This window comes from Epinephelus lanceolatus, chromosome 18 (assembly GCF_041903045.1).
Source record: "Epinephelus lanceolatus isolate andai-2023 chromosome 18, ASM4190304v1, whole genome shotgun sequence".
Classification (NCBI taxonomy): Eukaryota; Metazoa; Chordata; class Actinopteri; order Perciformes; family Serranidae; genus Epinephelus; species Epinephelus lanceolatus.
Genome location: NC_135751.1, coordinates 13,612,376 through 13,631,127, shown reverse-complemented (window position 1 = coordinate 13,631,127; position 18,752 = coordinate 13,612,376). Strand labels below are relative to the sequence as shown.

The window sequence follows — 18,752 nt, the reverse complement described above, 5'->3', positions numbered from 1 at the left end:
TGGAGGGTCTGTCTGTTACCGTCTCTTCATATCTGCAATGTCACGGTATTTTTAAACCGACAAAGGAGCGAGTTTGGCTCCATCTAGTGGAAGTTCATGTGCACTGATGCAGGCGTTACTGTAGCCATACACACTGCAGGCAAATGAAAATAATTGGCAGCTTGTGATACTGTCAGCGCTGGTTTGCAGTTATTCTCCAGCGTTGTTTATTTAAATTTGCAGACCGTGTGTGTTCACATGTGTGTATGAGATCTCCCGCAGAACCCATACAAGCATGAAATCTGTACGTTGTCAAATTTACTTTCTCCCTTTGCACTGACGGGGCTGCTGACTGCATCCCCAGAGTGCCTCATTATCCAGTCTGTGCGCTTGCAAATTAATGTGCACGAACACAGACACACAGTTTGTTCCTGTGCTGTAGTTCACACATCTGTCCAACATTAGTGTCCTGTGTAACAGACAGGCTCTCACACTCCTCAGTCTCCAGCAACGATTGTGCAATAAACTGAAGTCTATATTTTTAAAACTGCCTATAGGTCTTCTCTTTCTTCTGTGTTTTTTTGACTGAGATATGTGTGTGTGTTTTTGACTTGGTTTTAGGGTCGAATAGGTTAAAGGTTAAGGTTGTGCATGTGGTTGTGGCAGCTGATGTTAGTACTAAGGACAAAAGGGCTGTGTTTCCTGACTGGGTGGTCATTTGCTTAGTTCAGCAGCATTTATCTGATTACATGGGTACAAGTGGTTTTGGGTTTTGATAATTCGGCCTACTTGTAATAGGCTCCTCCTCTTTTATAATTAGCTATCACTGAGATTGACAGGGCCAAATGGCATTAAAATTTATTACATCTAGGCTTAAGCACTTTAATCAAAAACCTTGTTAAAGCATTTGTTAATTTAATTGAACATTTTGTCCATAATGCTGCCTAAAAGACTTGGTCGAGATAATAACTAACTGGATTTGGGTCTACTTTTGTGACAATTGGGCAGGTTAGAGGCACTGATTTGGCAGCTCATTGGAAAACAGACCTGTCCACACTTGGCCGGGGAGTGCTATATGTCAGTGAGGGAACTCACAAGTGTAGATGCATGTGTACATGTGTACCCAGGTTCAAATGTTAACCCACAAAGATGGAAATCCTAAAAGGCAATAACACTACTTGACCTCAGCTCTTGAGGGACATAAATCAAGGGAAGACCTTGTTGGTGTGATAGAAAATGTTAGTTAACACTTATAGTTTAGGATTATGCAGTATTGGTAAGATTAGGAAATAAATCAAATAGATTTGAGGTCCACACAAATACTGTTAAACAACTGAGATAGGAGCTAGAAAATGCATTAAGTCAAATAGGGTTAAGTGTGGAAGTGTGTGTGCACGTGTAATAATGACCTTACAATAGTGATAAGAAATTACTTGATCTCACCTCATTAAGGAGTAGATTAGAGCTTCTTATTGCAATTGCACAGGTTATTTAAAGATTGTAGCTCAGGGTGAGGGGTTTAAAGGGGTGTCTCTGTATTTTAGTGTTGCATGTCCAAAAAGTTGGGGAACACACAAGAGACAGATTACAAAAAAATGTTTAAATTGACACATCAGAGGGTGAAATATCCTAACTTTTAGTCCCTAATATGGCTCAAACTCATTTGACCTTCATTTGACCTTCCCTGTCTGACTTCAGACTTTACAAAGCTGACTCCACAGCCACAGAAGACTGAGCGGGACTAAGGACTAGGACTACATGCTATTTAGAGCGAATCTATGATTTGGACATTGTCTGCACACGGCTCTCAACATGGAGGTAGCTGAGCCGGAAGCTAGCAGAGCAAACAGTGCTAACAGCTGCATCAGTGCTGACAGAGGTTATGGAGTTGGCTAAGCAGAGGGTGGGTGCCATGCTTCTGCAATGACACTGTCCTGATATTAGTGGTAACCACTGTATGAGCATAGGGCAGAGTGGCAGCGATTAGCTAGGCAGTGGGATACACAAGCAGGGACTCGCATGCAGTAACATGCACTCATGGCCAGATCGTCTGCAACAACAAAGAACAGAAAAGCTCGGATTGCAACACGCAGAGAGGTAGGTGATTTCATTTTCTAGTCAGGATGATGTGATCTTACTATATCTTTACATAGCAAATAGTTGTTTGCTGCTATATTAATGCTCATAATATCATATAGATGTCCTTTAAGTTAGGGTTTAGTATCAGAATTAGTGTGATACTGGTGAGATTGGGGGTTAGGGGAAAAGTCCAGTAGATATAAGGTCCTCACAAATATGGTAACAAATAGGAGAAATCAAGAATTATGGTCATATGTGTTACTTTTTCCTCAGTAGACCTCCAGTATACAGTTTTGTTTGATATTACCATAAGAGTACAGATAATCAAGAATAAGCCCCTGACCATTTTCTAGCTGTCTCATCAAAACTTTTTGTCTCAGATTTCAAATTAAATGGCATCTTCAACTCTCCATCTCAGTGCATCAATTAAGTCCAGACCTTCTATGACCTCTTCATGCTTGTTAAGCCTCTTAATGTTTGCTGCACTTTTCAGAAATGTAGTGATTCTAAGCAGTGATGGCCTGCTGTCATTCATTGACGACTGCAGTCGTCTGAGCTTCACAAAATCACAGTGAGCATTGAACTTTATCTTGATATAATCTTATGAGAGATCTCATAGAACTTGCACTGCCTTTCCCTTCATGTTGTCTTCAGTTTTTCAACCCCCGAAATGTCACACAAGACACCTCCCACTTCCACCTTCATTTGAAACTCTCACTTCCTCCATGCTGTTTTGTAATGTACTTTAACCTACTGTCTCCTCTAAGTCCTCATTCTGGTGGCAGGGTGTTTGGTGCTCCTCCGAAACTCCTCAAGCTGAATCGCCCCCACACGACTCCCAGGTAGGCCTGCAACATCTGTCTGCAGTTTGTTACACAGTTTGTCTGCACCTGCAAAACATCTGTAAATATAATTTGAATACAATAAGTACATTTATCATAAGGTAGATAAATAACAACTATAGGACATCATTGATTTGAATCTAGCATCTGTGACCCTCATGTTTTTCATGGCTTGAGTTTCTCCTTTTTCAAGTTAGTGAATTGTTTCCTGCTTTGTACCGGCCAGTGTTTTCCATCACACCAGAGAGAGACAGAAGTAGAGAGAGATTATTGACGTGCATTTAGGTTCTTGATAAAATTACAGCTCACTCTATAAAGGATTATTAAATTAGGTGCAGAACAGCCAGAGAGGTCTTGTGATGCACATGCAGCAAAGCTGTTGTAGGCTTCTGAGTCTGAGCTTAGGCGCGGCTGCAGATTTCAGGAAGTACAAATCTACAAATGGAGGTAAAGCAAACCATAATACGTTTTTTTAACTGGTGGATATGTTGCTAAATAATGCAAAGTGTGTTTATTTTGAAGCTGGTACTAAACTTGTGCTTGATTTTAGACTTAACACACATCTTGCTCATTCAGTTTTGATCTCTGCTTTGGTAAAGGATTTCATTTAACTTGTGGCTTGCTAATATGCATTGCCAAGTATGTGTACCTGTGGGAAAGTCAATTAGAGCACGAGCATGTGAACGACAAATATGGCAAAAAAGGAAAGGTTGGTGGGTTTGTTGCTCACTCTGAAGGATGTGGTGTAACTGCCGCTTTGGGCAACTCATTTACCTTCTTTAGGCATACAGCACGTGTAGCTTAACTGATGCTGAATAGCATTGTTATCTTCACACTGTTTTCTTGTGCAGTTGTCCCCAGCATGCACAATAATTTAATCAACTTGCAGAATCCCAAATTAAAGAGAGATAAGGTGACAAAGTAGCACTCAAAGACAGACTAGAGGAAGCAGTTGTGAAAGCTTTTGCTTCCTCTTTTTTTGTAGCTTTCCTCTGCCGTGTCCTTCATCTGTGTCGTCAGCTTTGCGTCTGTCAGTTTATTTCCACATGAAATCAGCAAGCATAAACATAAAGGGGATTACTGCAGGTGACTTGTTTCTGACATGGCTAGTTTTATATGCATTGAAATGATGACATTTGGTGTGCTTTTACAAAGCACAGTGATGGATCTGTTTCCAATATCTGAGACTATTTTTTCGACAGACTTCCTGCACATGAAGTCTGCTATTTTCACTCTAAGCCTGTCCTCACATTAACCCTTTCTGTCTTTCCAGTTCACCATGTCCAGGAGGGTTGTGAGGTCCAGTAAGTTCCGCCACGTCTTTGGCCAGGCTGTGAAAGCTGACCAATGCTACGATGACATCCGAATCTCCCAGATGACATGGGACAGCAACTTCTGCTCTGTGAACCCCAAGTTTGTGGCCATGATTGTGGATGCTAGTGGTGGAGGAGCCTTCATGGTGCTGCCCCTGAGCAAGGTGGGTCAAAGGAAATACAAAAAAGTAGCATATATGTGCTGCTTGGCTCTCTGGGGCCTTCTACTTCTCACAATACCATGTTTGGATGTGTTGAACATGGCACATGCAAGTTGGTGTGATGGTTTCTTTTTCAACACCATGCTTACAATTAAAATTTTGAATCCTGCCAGTCACCATCACACATTTAGCTGAATAAGGAAGTTTGATGCCGACTTTGAGTCGTTCTACACGTCACTCGCACCGCTGTTGAGAAGTTTACCATATTAGGAGTTCGTTGTCAGCTCAGTGAGGGCAGGATGTGGCTTCAACCCAGTTATTCTGCAGTCACTTATGGAGTATGTTAGGTGGGTTCAAACTTCTTTATTGCAGTTTATGTGCTGGACAAAGTGGAAAATTGCAAGCCTTGTGGCTTTGCTTTTGACCAACTGAGTATCTGAATTTGTCAAAGTGTGTTAACTTAATGAAGCTTTGCTTTGGATCACCTGCACGTTCTCTCAGGCATGTGAATTTTTATATGCATAGGATATATGCAGGTGTTTAGAAGTCTTAAATAGAATTAGATTTAGTGTCCTCAAAAGGAGGCATTAAAGGGGAACATCACCACCTTTTATACCCAAATCAGCTTTATTCTATTGTAGTGTTCTCAGTTTTGAAACAGAAATACTCAGAACATTCCCCTGGGAGCTCTCAGTGTCATCTAGAACATCTTTCTCAATTCATTGTACATGGAGCAGCTCCACGGTTAATACCCTTTGACATCACAATTTCAAGTTTTAGCACTCTAGTTTTGATTTGGGAGAGAGTTGTTCATGCTTACTATGTCTTAGACCATAGGAATAACATGTATGAGTTTTGAAAATGGGCGTAGTTCCCCTTTAAAAAATCAATTCAATATTTTCTCTTCTTGTTTACAGCAGAAGTCTTAGGTATAAAATATTTTTTGTTTGTGATTGCAGACTGTTGAAAGACATTTTTCATTGGCTAATCCATTCATTTATGTCACTTACAGTATCTAAGTCAAAGGTTCATTTAATTAATTATATGATAAGGAAATATTATTTCATACTGCTGAGAAGTACTGACAAAATGTGATATAATAATAAATCATTTTAGTTCATATTGCTCCTACTGGTTTTCCATCATGCTCTCACATTTTGGCCCATATGACTGAAAAGGGTATTCATTTGCTTTCTAAGTGAGAAGTCTTAAATTCAACTTGGTGAACCGTGCAGAATCCACATTATTCATGGTCTTGTCTCTCGTGTAGTATACCCATTCTCAAGGGGAAAAAATTAGTTATGGGACCAGTGGGCGTGAAATTCCAGAGAAATGTACTGTGGATACATGGAAACAGTCGTCCTGTTTTGAAGTGAATATTGGTACTATTATATTTGTCTCATCTCGCTTTAAGGGCCAACAACTTGTTCAGTTTTTCACAGATAAACAGCTGCACAAACTTGTGGAGCCAGATGTGCTTGATAAGTAGAAAAAGTGCTAAAAAATGTCAGTTGAGAATGTTTTATTAGAACAGATAAAACATTGAATGATTCGTGATGACAGCCTGGGTGAGCACATGAAGTTTCGAGGGAGGGCAGATTGGGCCATGGAAGAGGGAACCAGAGGAACCATGGGATTTTTGCCCTGATCTCCTCTCTAACCCAGTTACTAGACATTAGGAGTAATTGGAGGCATAACTGTGGAATTTGTATCAGCTGATTATCAACTTTGTCCTCCCACCTTGACTAAACCATCATGTTTTTTAGTGTAACCTTTCAGTCCCTTTGCTTTTTTTCAACCTGCTTTCATTACTTCAAAGTCATGTTTTCAGTTTGGTATGTTTATTGGTTTGTCAGCAGGATTATGGAAAAAAACACTCACTTGGTGAAAGTATTTAGCATGGGCCAAGTAGAACCCATTAAATATTGGAGTGGATCTGAATCATAGGGCAGCTACACTAATTATTTTTCCACTTTTGCTACCATTGCAAGATAGGGCATTTGGCCTCGGCAGAGGTTTGCGACTTCCAAGTGCCCTTACTTTTGTTGCTCTAATGTTTCTATTCAAACTATGGATGAGTTTTGTTTTTTGAGAGCTGTATTCACCATCCCTCTGGATGTTTCTGTCTCTGCAGACAGGACGTATCGACATGTCCTACCCGACTGTGTGTGGCCACACAGGACCGGTCCTGGACATCGAGTTTTGTCCTCACAATGACAACATCATTGCCAGTGGCTCTGAGGACTGTAGTGTCATGGTAGGCGTCACTATGTTATTACAGCAAATATGTCAGAATCTTTCAGCCTGATGTTTTGTGCATTACTGTTTTCACTGAAGCATGACATGACATAGTATTTAATGTTATACTGTAATGTGTTTAAATGCATAGGCTAAATTTTTTCCCTTGGTAAATAGATTTGGGAGATCCCGGACGGTGGACTGACCACATCACTCACAGATCCTGTTGTCAAGCTGGACGGCCACTCCAAACGGGTTGGCATCCTGAGCTGGCACCCCACTGCCCACAATGTGCTGCTGAGTGCAGGTATTACACCATCATAACCCTGCTAAAAAAACACTGAAGCACCTCCCTTCGGAGCTGCGTTCACATGATCTGACTGAGAGCTCCTAGCTTGTACAGATTGTTAGAGGAACAGGGTGGTTTAGTGTCACAGATGTTTTGTTGAACTAGACTCACACCTTCGTTGAACAGGAAGTTCTCACAGTTTCCATCCACTTTGTTCATTCTGAACACCGATCTGCACTCATGTTGACGCTTAAGTTCAAAGCATTATCAAAACTCCTTAAACCATTCAGTCTGTCTGTGCAGAGACAGCAAAGTAAATAATACCAGTAACAGCTGAGAGCTATGAGGGCAATATGGTTAAAACTGATACTGAATAGATGAACAATAATTGAATTATTGCCCAACTGTAACTACTGCTAATATACACGACAAACTTTTGATTAACAGATGTTCTAGATTTTAAAGGGAGATGTCACTCTAAGATCAAAAATACATATTTCTCCTCTTACCTGTAGTGTTATCAGTCTAGATTGTGTTGGTGTGAGCTGCCCACTGAGATACTGGCCGTAGAGATGTCTGCCTCCTCTCCAGTATAATAAACTAGATGGCACTCGACTTGTGGTGCTCACAGCACCAAAAAAAAACACATATGAAAACCTCAACAGCAGTGTCTCTTTCCAGAATCATGGCCTGGTTACTTAAGATAATCTGCAGACCTTGCTGTGAACAGTAGGAACTATTTTCTTTCTGCTGAACTACACCCGCAAAACGTATCACCTTGCAAAAGAAAGCATGCATCTATTTGTGAATGAGGGGCCTGTGCATTTCGACAGATGTAAACATTAAGACCATCTTAACATTAGCTTGCTCAGTGGGGCTGGTTGAGCTCGCAATTATATTCATGAGAAGGCAGACATCTCTACGACCAATATCTCCAACATTCGGCACCGAAATGATCTAGACTGATAAATAGCACTACAAGTAAGAGGAAAAATATTTAATTTTGATTTTGAGGCGAAGTGTCCCTTTAAGTCTAGGACAAGTGTGGTAAATTCCCAGAATAGGTTAGGAGCCACTGCAGGAGCCACTCACCAGTCAGTGTATCCAGAGATTTCAAGAGTTTTTCATTTAATTCCTTTTTTAAAAAAAAAAATAAAATTCAGTCATGTGGCAGCATTCTTTGCTGTTGTTTATCCCAAGCACGCTAAAAATGACAAATGTGTCACTTCATGTGTATCAGAGAATATTTTCCAAGAAAGAACACAGAAAGTTTGACTGGTTTGGGAGGTCAGTGTAAAAGCATTTCATTACTTGTGTATAGGTTGAATCACTCATGCTAGTCAATGATAAAGACTCGGGAAACATGCAACATGTAAAATCTAACTGTAATACTTGGACTTCATGTATTTTGTAGATGATTTGCTTTACAATGAGCCACAGTGAAACCTCATAACATTTTCCCACTGTTGTCACTGTTGTGTCCACGCAGGCTGTGATAATGTGGTGATCCTGTGGAACGTGGCTCGTGGGGAGGAAGTGGTGAGGATCGACACTGTTCACACTGACCTCATCTACAGTGCCTGCTGGAACCGGGATGGCTCCCAGATTCTCACCTCCTGCAAGGACAAGACCTTGCGAGTGCTGAACCCACGCAAGGGCACCGTCATCTTTGTAGGTTTCCTCCTCTCACTGTCCTTTGCACTGCAGCTTTACCAAAGTTAAAGTCTTGAATTATATTTGTCTGCAAACACCTGGAGTGACATTTCACTCAAAGGATGTAGTCTAATGACCATGGCTGCGACTCAAGATTATTTTCACTACTGAGTAATCTGCCGATTATTTTCTTGATTAATTAATTCATCATTTCATCAGAAAAGAATGAAAAGTACTCATCACAGTGTCTCAGAGCTCAAGTTGACATCTCCAAATTGTCTTTTTGTCTACCAACACCCAAAGATCTTAACAAAAATGTCTCAGACTTTATGGGGCTGTAAATGTTTGGCCTTTATGCTGACTTGAAACAATTGATTTATCATTAATATAATAGCAGATTAATTTTCTTACTGTTGACTAAGTGATTAACTGAATGGTCTTTTCAGTGCTAACAATGATATGAAATTATAGCTCTATAATTTGTGAGCAAGATTTAAATTTGTATATCTTAAGTAAGTCTAAGATAAAACATATAATAATGAATAACAATGTTCACTCTCAAGCTTTGCATGTTACTTACAGATGTGTTAATCTTTCTGCTTCTATATGAAGCAATTTAGTGAAATTTGGTGCAAAATAGGCCATTAATAATTGACATAATTGCCATTATCTTATTTATTTTTCATAATGTCTTAATTTATTTGCATTATATATTTTTATATAGTAATAATGTACATGATATATATATAATATTAATGAGAAGAAGTAGAAGAAAAAAAAGATTTTTTAAAAATGTAATACCATAATATTGTATTGTTTTTCTGCTGATAATGAGTAATTCTATGTCCATCTAGAAAGTAGCTACGGTGAGTGAACTTAAGAAGTACAGAGCAGTTTTGAACTGGACTCATTGGGTCTGTTTATAACTGCTTCCACTCTGCTCTGCCTCTCTCACCTGCAGGAGAAGGAGAAGCCTCATGAGGGCTCCAGGCCTGTCAGGGCGGTGTTTGTGTCTGACGGGAAGATCCTCAGTACTGGCTTCAGTCGCATGAGTGAGAGACAGGTGGCACTGTGGGATCCAGTAAGTGTCACGTGTGGAATGTTCAACTTAAAGACTTATGTCTCCTACGGTCTCTTCTGTCTCCCTTTTTCATGTTTTTAAGATTCATGATCCTTATTTTTTATCCTTAAAGCCCCTGAAAACATGTTTTTAAATCTTTAGCAGCAACATGGAACATTTGTTACTGACTGTCTACAGGCAAAGTTATTATTTGGAAAAAAAACACATTGTTACGCATTATTTATGAAAAGTCATCAGGACTTTGTGGGTGTGGTCTGATCAGATTTGACTACGTAGTATCCTGGCAATGTGAACAACAACACCACAACTTCATTCACCTTGTAAAGTATTTGTAAAATCTCCTTCTCTCAGAATCAGAATCAGAATGAATGGAAATATTTTTCATTCAAAAAGTTTAACAGCTTTAAATGGGATATCTCCTGGGAGTTATTTACTTTGCTTTCAACAGTGCTGTTTCACAACTGCCAGCTTACAGCACTAAGGGTGGTGTTACTCTGCAATGTCCTACATCACGCTCAATTGAATAAGTCCTTGTCCAACCTTTAGTCTGCTCCAGAAGCCTTTTATCACATTCAATGTAATCAAACTTAAAACTCTTTGTACCTGAATCTCTTTTAACAGAAGAACTTTGGAGAGCCGCTGAACCTGCAGGAGCTGGACACCAGTAGTGGCGTCCTTCTGCCATTTTTTGACCCAGACACTGGTATCGTCTACCTCTGTGGCAAGGTTAGATTTAGATGTTGAAATAACTGTCTTTCCGTATCTGTCTCACCCACATGAAAACACACAGCTGACTTACATTTTCTTCACAGGGGGACAGCAGTATCCGTTACTTTGAGGTGACAGATGAAGCTCCTTATGTCCACTTCCTGTCCATGTACAGCAGCAAGGAGAGCCAGAAGGGGATGGCGTACATGCCCAAGAGGGGCCTGGAAGTCAACAAATGTGAAATTGCCAGGTAAAGATATTTCTGTCTCTATAAGAATAAAAGTAGCTCATTGTTTATGGCTACACAGTGTGGCTCTATGGATGGCAATGTCTGTTGGTCAGTCAGTCAGTCCACCACAATGGTCTGAAATATGTCAACACCTTATTTATTTTAGAGAGATTTATGTTCCTTGGACCATTAGTCCTCTTGACTTTCTGATCGTCTGACTTTCCATCTAGTACAACAGTCTAAAATCCATATAAATATTTCTACCTTCAGATTCTACAAACTCCATGAGAGGAAATGTGAGCCCATAGTCATGACAGTGCCACGCAAGGTACAGTATCCACTATATGTACTTTAATCAGTCAAAATTAGTTTGTTGGTTTCAATTAATTTGTACATTTCTGTCTCCAGCTCACTCTTTCCTTCTGTGTCTGTGCAGTCTGATCTGTTCCAGGAGGACCTGTACCCAGACACCATCGGCCCTGAGCCTTCAGTCGAAGCTGACGAGTGGTTTCAAGGAAAAGACGGCCAGCCTATTCTGATCTCTCTAAAAGACGGGTTTGTAGCAACCACCAAAGCCAAGGAGTTCAAAGTTCACAAGAGCCTCATGAAGACCACGACTGCTTGTGTTGGAAATCAACAGGATAACAGCGGGGTGAGACATTAAAAACAAAATATCATGTTATATTTAGAGTTCAAATATGTTTCCAAAGTTGCAGTGGTGGAATATAACTAAGTACATTCATTAGTACTGTAGTTAAGAAATTTTACTCGAGTATTTCCATTTAAGCCTCCTTTATGCTTCTACTACACTACATTCCAAAGGGAAATGGGTTTTTTTCATTGCCTTAGTCACCAGTTACTTTTGCTTAATAATGTTTTACATACAAAGATCAACTTAATTTCAACTTAAATATAAAATATGGTGCATACACTTCTTCAGAGCATTAATGTGACAGCAAACAACTCTAAGTTATGTGAAGACATAGTGGAATAATGGTCCCTTGACCAGAGATTAAAGTCACATTATCTGTGTGTGTTGTACACCGTTGTGGTGGACGGTCCAGCCACGTATGCATGTTAGTGCGTGTGTGTATACTACTGGCTAACTAATCGACATGGCTCTGCACTGCGTTCATACTGCAGTTCCTGCTAAAGCGTAACGCCCACCCTTTAGTTTCCTCCAATGTTAAAACCATTACCTCTGTCAGCACTGTTGCCAGTGTTAGTGCTATTCTTGCACCATTAGCTGCTAACCAGCTCATCCATCTCCATGTTGAGACCAGCTCTACACCAGCTCTACAGTATATGTACAATCAAACATGCTCCATCACATTGTAACTCTATCTGTGTTTGTCTGTCTGTCTCTCTGTCTCTCAGGAGCTTCAGTCCTTGAGAAAGGAGATGAAAGACCTCAAAGCGGCGATAGAGGAGCTGACCAATCGCGTGAAGGAGCTGGAGAGCAAGCATTAAACTAGAGAAGTTTGATAAGCAGGAAAAATGAATCAAAAGCAGAAGTCGAGGGAGAAACGGCAGAGCAAAGGAAGACAACGACAGTGAGAGGACAGAGGACAGTTGTCAATCTGATTGTAGTGAGACAAAGGGAGAGATCAAAACCTACAGTTGTTGCAAAACTTCATTTTTCTTTGGCTTGAAGCTTGAATTTGTTCATTTGGTTTGATCAGTTTTTAAAAATTCCTATTTTAATATATGCTTTTAGTTTGAAATAAAATCCTCTGTATTTTCAAAACGCTGGTTTGGCTTTTTTTTTGTTGGTGAAATGGAATACACATGAAACACAGGTTTGAATTAGACCAATTTTTAATACTCATCGTCATACAAAATGAGAAAACAAAATGTGCAATAACAAATGTTACAGAAAATGTTTGAATGTCCTGTGGACGTTTAAGAGTATATCATCAGAGAAACAAGTGCACATAAATGCTCCCTGAGGCCTGCTGAGGTGCCTTTGGTTAAAGACTTATTTTAGGCAGCTTTTTCTGACTGTAAGTAAAAGAAGAAAGAAAGACTTAAGAGAAACAGACAAGTGATGAAACATGCAATACAGACAAAGCTGTTGATCCAAGTTATATTTAATATGTATATGATATGATGCTCCAGTGCGTTTTAAAAGCTGGGTGGCTCTTTTATATTTAAATGCTGGGTACATTTTTATTCCCACAAATACACTTTTCACATTTTCATATTCTTGATTTTTTTCGTGTTGTTATATCAAATGTACTTTTGAAGTCAAACATTAAGAAAAGGAAAATGCAACAGTTTTGCAGCTATGATATTCTAGCTGATTTTGTATGTGTCAAAGCAGAAACCCAAATAAAACAGTTTTAATTCTAATATGACAAATTTGTGTATTTTTGGCATGTATACCATTTGTTTTCTTTTTACTTTTAAACAGCTTATGCATAACCCAGCACCCAATAGTAAAAACTAAATTTTAAAACATCACCAGCATAACTAAAAATAAATCAGAGTATTCAGTATATACAGAGATGTTTTCCGTTTTTTTCTTCCCAAAACAACCCCTGGTGTCAGCTACTTTCTTGCTCCCCAGTCTTTGACCAAGTAAACCCCCGCCCCCCAAACACCAGTCCCCATCATAAAGCCACTACACGTAGTTTTTATTGGCTCCGGCATTGTTGCCGTAATACTTGACGGTTCCCCCAGAGCTGCCAGATCCAGGCCTGCTGAAGCAGCAGAGCAGACCACCACCCAGAAGAAGCAGAGCGCCGGCCCCCCAACCTATGAAGATGCATGCCCCTATCTCCTTCTTCTGGGTAAGAGCTATCAAGGGGTTGTTGAAGTCTTGCACAATAGTGTGGGCGGACCAGCTGACGGCAATGATCAACAAGAGGCCTGCCAGCAGCATGCCCACCCCGGCCACCAGGCTGATCTTGGGCTTGGCGTCTTCGTTCTCTATGCAGGTGGTGAAGTCGGCTCCGCAGAACAGGATAAGGACACTGAGGCAGCAGAGCAGGCAGCAGATAATGGTCAGGGCACGGGCGGCCTGCAGATCAGAGGGCAACACCAGCAGGGAGTCGAAGTTCTTGCACTGCTGCTGGCCGGTACTCTGCACCACACAGTTCATCCACAGGCCCTCCTGCGCGCTCTACTCACACACACAGACAGAAAAAGAAAGGTTCAGTCAAGGCAGTAATTATGATATATATTGGGACACACACACATATCCTACTCAACTTTGTGTTTCCAGTTCATGCTACTTTATACTTCTACTCCACCACAATTCAGAAGAAAAAATTAAACCTTTTACCCTAAATTTATCTGACACCTGAGCTCATAACATATCATGCGCTGGTGTAGTTAAACCTCCCTGAAAACTGGGCTTCAAATCTCCTCTATACCATTAAATATTCATGACATCATAAGCAACAATCAAAGTTAACATCCATAAGTATTACTTTACTTAGACACTCAGCTAATGTGCTTCATCGGGACTTTGTGTATGTGTTTGTGTGGTACAACTGACATCAGATGCTGATTGAAATGTGGCTAAATCCTGATTATTGCCTTTTTCTTGTATGCTAACAGTATCAGAAATCCCTTTCACCTTGGATTTAGTTATTGTGTATTGTTTGTCCCCATATTATCAGACCTGCCATTCAGTTTGGAAGTGATAGCAGGTTTCAGTCATGTTTTAGGGTTGTGTTTTTTCCTGCATTTTACTAATGTGGTTACTTTCACTTGTAGGACAGTCAGAAGAATGCAGGGTATGCTGGGCTGTTGCTTTTACACCCTTGTTGAACCTACAAAATTCCTTCCCATTCACTACCTTTCATGACAAAAGGTTGACACTTTTCATTACCTGTGCAGTCACGATGTTGGATCCCACGAAGGAGGACACCTTCCAGCGTGGGACAGCACAGCACACGATGGCCCCGATCAGGCCGAGGACCCCGAGGGCCACACATACAATCTGAACGCCGACAGATCCCATTCTGTAAAAGAAGGACAAGAAAGAGAGACAAATTAAAAGAATGAGGGGGATCGTTATAGCTGTTGCCACATCTTCCCAGTACTCTGTGTAATCTTCAACTTGTCTTCTGCCTTCAACTTAATCTTAACATTTCTGTTTATTTTTTGTAATTGGCTTCTTCTCTTGACAACTTTGCACCCCCCTCCATCTGAGGAGGCAGGGGGTGCCTTTTAATTGGTTCTCCCGAGATGAGATTTCTCCCTTTTTTCCACTTATATACAAATAATTTTGTTTATTTTTGTTTCATTGCAACTTAAACTTTTGCTTTGAATTCCTAGTTGTTGTTTTTTTTACTCTCTGTATTTCCCTCCTTTGTGTATAGAGGTGGAGTCACTGAATCTCCTGCACTGATCCAAGATGTAAGAGCTATTTATCTGCTGTTACTGTGGTGTTACTGTTGATCTGCGGGGGCTTTTGTGTGATCACATAGCTGAGCACACACTCAGACAAACATCAGTTCCCTCTGACAGGCCTTCACAGGATTATGTAGCTCTGGGCTACATTTTAAGACAAACTCATGTCCCGACAGGCCCTGGCTTCCTTCATCTCCACCCAGGACAGGCTGAACCACACCCTCAAAATCTTCCTACACTGAAAATCTGCCTCACTTATTTATTTTAGGATCACTTCATCTATGATTCAACTTGATACAGGTGAAATTTAAAGTTTGCGTAAAAGAGGCAGAAGGAAAATGAATCACATCTGACAGGTGAACGATGAGGAAAGATGCAGATTCTTTGCTTGAAAGTGATGCAGGTTAAGGAAGTACTTTCAACCGCAAGTCAGAGAATCTATAATTATTTATATATATTAGAAAAAAATATTTAAATAGTTTAATTGCTATTACTTTACATTAATAAATGGTGTGTTTTGATAATGGAATAATGAAAACAAATGTAACACAATTAAAACTTTAAAGAAAATCTAACATAAATTTGGTTTCGAAAACTGAAGTAAAGCTGAAAAATGAAACATGCTTATATTCTCTGTAGATATATGATTATTTTTTATAGAATTTATGTATAATTGTCATGCCAAAAAAAAGTCCCTCCCTTTGTTCTCCATGCACGCAAACAGTTGTCTGAAAACACCCAGTTGAGCATATTGTACTGCATTTTTTGTATTAAAAACAGCCTTCCCCAGAAGTGTTGTGAAATAACAGAGTATCACAGGCAGGGCTGAACAGGGTAACTTTTAGAGGAATTTAGAGCAGGACCAAAATATCTTTACTTTTAAGTATATGTGACCCGACCCAGATCACAAACTTTCAGAGGAGACTGAACACTGAAACCAATCAAATTTGGGTCAGTGGATTTAAAATCAAATGGTTGTCTTCCTGTTTCTGAAAATAATTTTCCTCTCATACTTACTGATAGTTTTATTACACTTTTTTTTTTAATTAAGTGATGCACGTGAAGTTTTATCAAATTCCCCTCAAAGCATGGGTCACAGAAAACAAAATCATTTTTTGTTAAAAACCCACAAACATGCTGCTGAGTCATTTCTCTATTTCTCTATTCCTCTCCCACGGCTGTTGATTTGCACTTTCCATGATTTTTGCTGGTGTGCATAAAAAGGTATTCAACCAATCCTAAACCAGCCCTTTCATCCTCTGTCACTTAAAGCTTTTGCAGAATCATGTCTCTCTTCAAGGCTCATTCAGTCCATTTGAATAAAAAGTGGATAAAAAAGATGCCTACCTTTTCTCCCTCTGAACTTGATGGGAAAATTGAAAAATTAGGTGTTTCTTGAGGTTCCTTCTTTCTCTTTGCCTGTGAGTTTTTTTGAAGATGCACTTTTCTGATACACCAGTGTTGTGCAGAGACTGTGTGATGAGATGGGGTTTTTGTAGAGGAATGTGAGGTGTAGGGTGGGGCTGAGCTCCAATGGGGGAGTACACAGAAGGGAAAGACCTCAGGACCAGACTGGACTTGTCCTATACGTATGTTTCCCTCTCTTTTTCCACCTTAGACATGCTTTGGAGCTCAGAGGAGTTCTTACTTAACGCACCTCTGCAGATAAACCTCAGTGTGTCCAAAAAAGTTGGGATGTTTTAGTATCAGAGGGCAAAATTGATTAAAACAAAGCATACACAGAGGTTGTTGTGATTACAGTGATGCTGCTAAGTGAATCATTTTGGTTGTAATCATCACGGGATGCCATGAAAAAGAGAAGTGAGTCATACAGCCCATGGCTACCATACCTGCACATTCTCCATCCCCCCCCCCCCCCCCACACACACACACCTACCTCTGTCGAAACTGTGATGACGAACGTAAGGAGACTAATTTAGGAAACTGAGACAGAGTTGGTTTAGGATTTGCATAAGATTATAAGTGGAGTTTCATGGATCATGGGATGGAAAGACAATGAAGAAATGAAAAGAATGTTGGGAAACAAAATACGTGCAACCTTTATCAATGCATTCAGAAACACAGACAGGGAGACACTCACACACAATGATGTAAGGAAACATTTAGATTTTTTAGTTCAGTGATGGAGAGGCACACATGGTATTTTTCCCCTATATAACAAAAACATATGTTCAGACAGGGCAACACAAACTCACACATATTGTTGAAATTGTACATGGATATGAACAGTATTTTAACAGATAATAAGAATAATCCCATATTCTCAACAACAATTAGGAGTTATTTCTGCTACTATTTCATAGTTCTCTCCACAAAATACATGGAGTGTTTTAAATTTGTTTAATGACCAGTTGTTGACTTCTTTTAACACTCTTTTTTCCCTTTACTTAGGCTACTTAAGTGAAAGTAACAGCACACTTAATAAACTCCATTAGGTCACAAGTAAAGGTCCTGCATTGTAATTGTTGCGTAAGTAACAGTACAGATGCAGTATCAAAATGAAATTAGAATTTTAAAACTAAAAGTTCTTATAATTTAGAAATAATACTACATTACAGTATTGGATCATAACTATTGTTAGTTAGTTGGCAGAGGTGGAGATACTGTTGGGCATATTAATCTAAAGAAAGCTTATTTTTAGCTCTTTATGTGCTGTGTATGTAAAATCTTGATCTGTAAAAGTATCCATAACTGTAATAAAAGCTTTCAGATAAACGAAGCGTAATAGAAAATGTGATACTTTACTCTACTATAAAGCAGCATGAAATGGAAATACTGAATGAAATAACAAGCACCTCAAATTTGTACTTAAGGTGACTGCTACCTGCTGATGATCCATATTTATATGTCAAATAAACTGGACAGTCAAGAACCTTTCATGCCATTAAAACAAACGGAAGATTAGTTGGCCTCATTAGTTTCTAGTTTCTTGTCATATTTGTTTAATTAGCAGATATGGTGCAACATTTACTGTTGTTTTCACATATATTTTTATCTGTTAATATGTTTCATTTTGTCCAGCTTTGTTGTCTTGGGTTTTAGCTGTATGTCTATACTGAGAGCAACAAAAAACACAGAGTCATATTCCCTGTGTGTGTTCACATACTTGTCCAGTAAAGCTGATTGTGATTACTTGAACAAATTTAATCCAGATGTTAGTGTTGAAATTTAACATTGTCTATCAACACAATCTCCTTGTTCAAACCCACAGAACTAAAGTTTCTGTTGATTCCAGCAAAGTACAGGGAAATGTGTCTGAAATTATGCACATTATTCATTTGTTCTATCAGCAACTATGACCAAAATAATCAAAAATAATTACAGATTTGAAGTTTATTTTGAGTTTCATTGAAACTGAAAACTATGAACCTGCCAAATGTGTTAACTACAGAGCTTTTAAGTTAGATTTCCTTTGGCTGTACAGGTGCTGCTCTGTGTTCAGCTTCAAGTGGGCAGGTTAATATCTCGGCTAACAAAAAGGCCGTCAAGACACTTAATGTCTGTGTTTCTCTCAAGGCCATCACTCTGATGAGCAATTAAATCAGTCATACACTGTCAATAACCCTGTAACACCAAACATCCACTGCCCCGATATTATAGATCATATGTTTACTTTACATCATCTGTCAATGTCAATGTAAATCCAGCATGCTGTACAGTAAATAAACATGCATACTGTACATGCACATGTTGTACATAATCATCCAGCCTATGTATATTCATTTAGTACTTATTTCTTTACACCAACTGTATGGTTTAAAACCTACAGAACATACAGACATTTCATTTTTTTTATT

General features: G+C 39.4%; 2 protein-coding genes across 3 annotated transcripts; one reads left to right on the top strand and one right to left on the bottom strand.

Annotated features, from left to right (window-relative positions):
• Positions 1-2,765: 2,765 nt before the first annotated feature.
• Positions 2,766-12,319, top strand: coro1a (coronin, actin binding protein, 1A). Its single transcript, XM_033645409.2, has 11 exons — positions 2,766-2,900; positions 4,174-4,377; positions 6,509-6,631; positions 6,790-6,919; positions 8,391-8,572; positions 9,516-9,635; positions 10,257-10,361; positions 10,448-10,593; positions 10,843-10,900; positions 11,009-11,224; positions 11,950-12,319. Exons 2-11 carry the CDS (start codon positions 4,180-4,182, stop codon positions 12,040-12,042), a joined length of 1,371 nt encoding a protein of 456 aa, XP_033501300.1. The 5' UTR covers positions 2,766-2,900; positions 4,174-4,179; the 3' UTR covers positions 12,043-12,319.
• A 734-nt stretch (positions 12,320-13,053) lies between these two features.
• cldni (claudin i) lies at positions 13,054-16,431 on the bottom strand. Of its 2 annotated transcripts, none has more exons than XM_078161187.1 (3): positions 16,285-16,431; positions 14,411-14,545; positions 13,054-13,696 (listed from the first exon to the last, which is right to left on the bottom strand). In XM_078161187.1, the coding sequence occupies exons 2-3, from the start codon at positions 14,540-14,542 to the stop codon at positions 13,196-13,198; spliced, it is 633 nt and encodes a 210-aa protein (XP_078017313.1). In that variant the 5' UTR covers positions 14,543-14,545; positions 16,285-16,431; the 3' UTR covers positions 13,054-13,195. The 2 variants fall into 2 exon arrangements, with proteins under 2 accessions (XP_078017313.1, XP_033501301.1); XM_033645410.2 differs by having other exon boundaries at positions 14,411-14,543; positions 16,282-16,409.
• Positions 16,432-18,752: the final 2,321 nt, after the last annotated feature.

Bases quoted from the DNA above. Each gene is read 5' to 3' on its own strand.
- coro1a (XM_033645409.2), top strand. From the start codon at position 4,180: ATGTCCAGGAGGGTTGTGAGGTCCAGTAAGTTCCGCCACGTCTTTGGC. The intron at 6,632-6,789 runs GTAGGCGTCACT...CTTGGTAAATAG, and splicing joins CTGAGGACTGTAGTGTCATG to ATTTGGGAGATCCCGGACGG. The intron at 6,920-8,390 runs GTATTACACCAT...GTGTCCACGCAG, and splicing joins CAATGTGCTGCTGAGTGCAG to GCTGTGATAATGTGGTGATC.
- cldni (XM_078161187.1), bottom strand. From the start codon at position 14,542: ATGGGATCTGTCGGCGTTCAGATTGTATGTGTGGCCCTCGGGGTCCTC. The intron at 13,697-14,410 runs GTAATGAAAAGT...GTGTGTGAGTAG, and splicing joins CCAACATCGTGACTGCACAG to AGCGCGCAGGAGGGCCTGTG.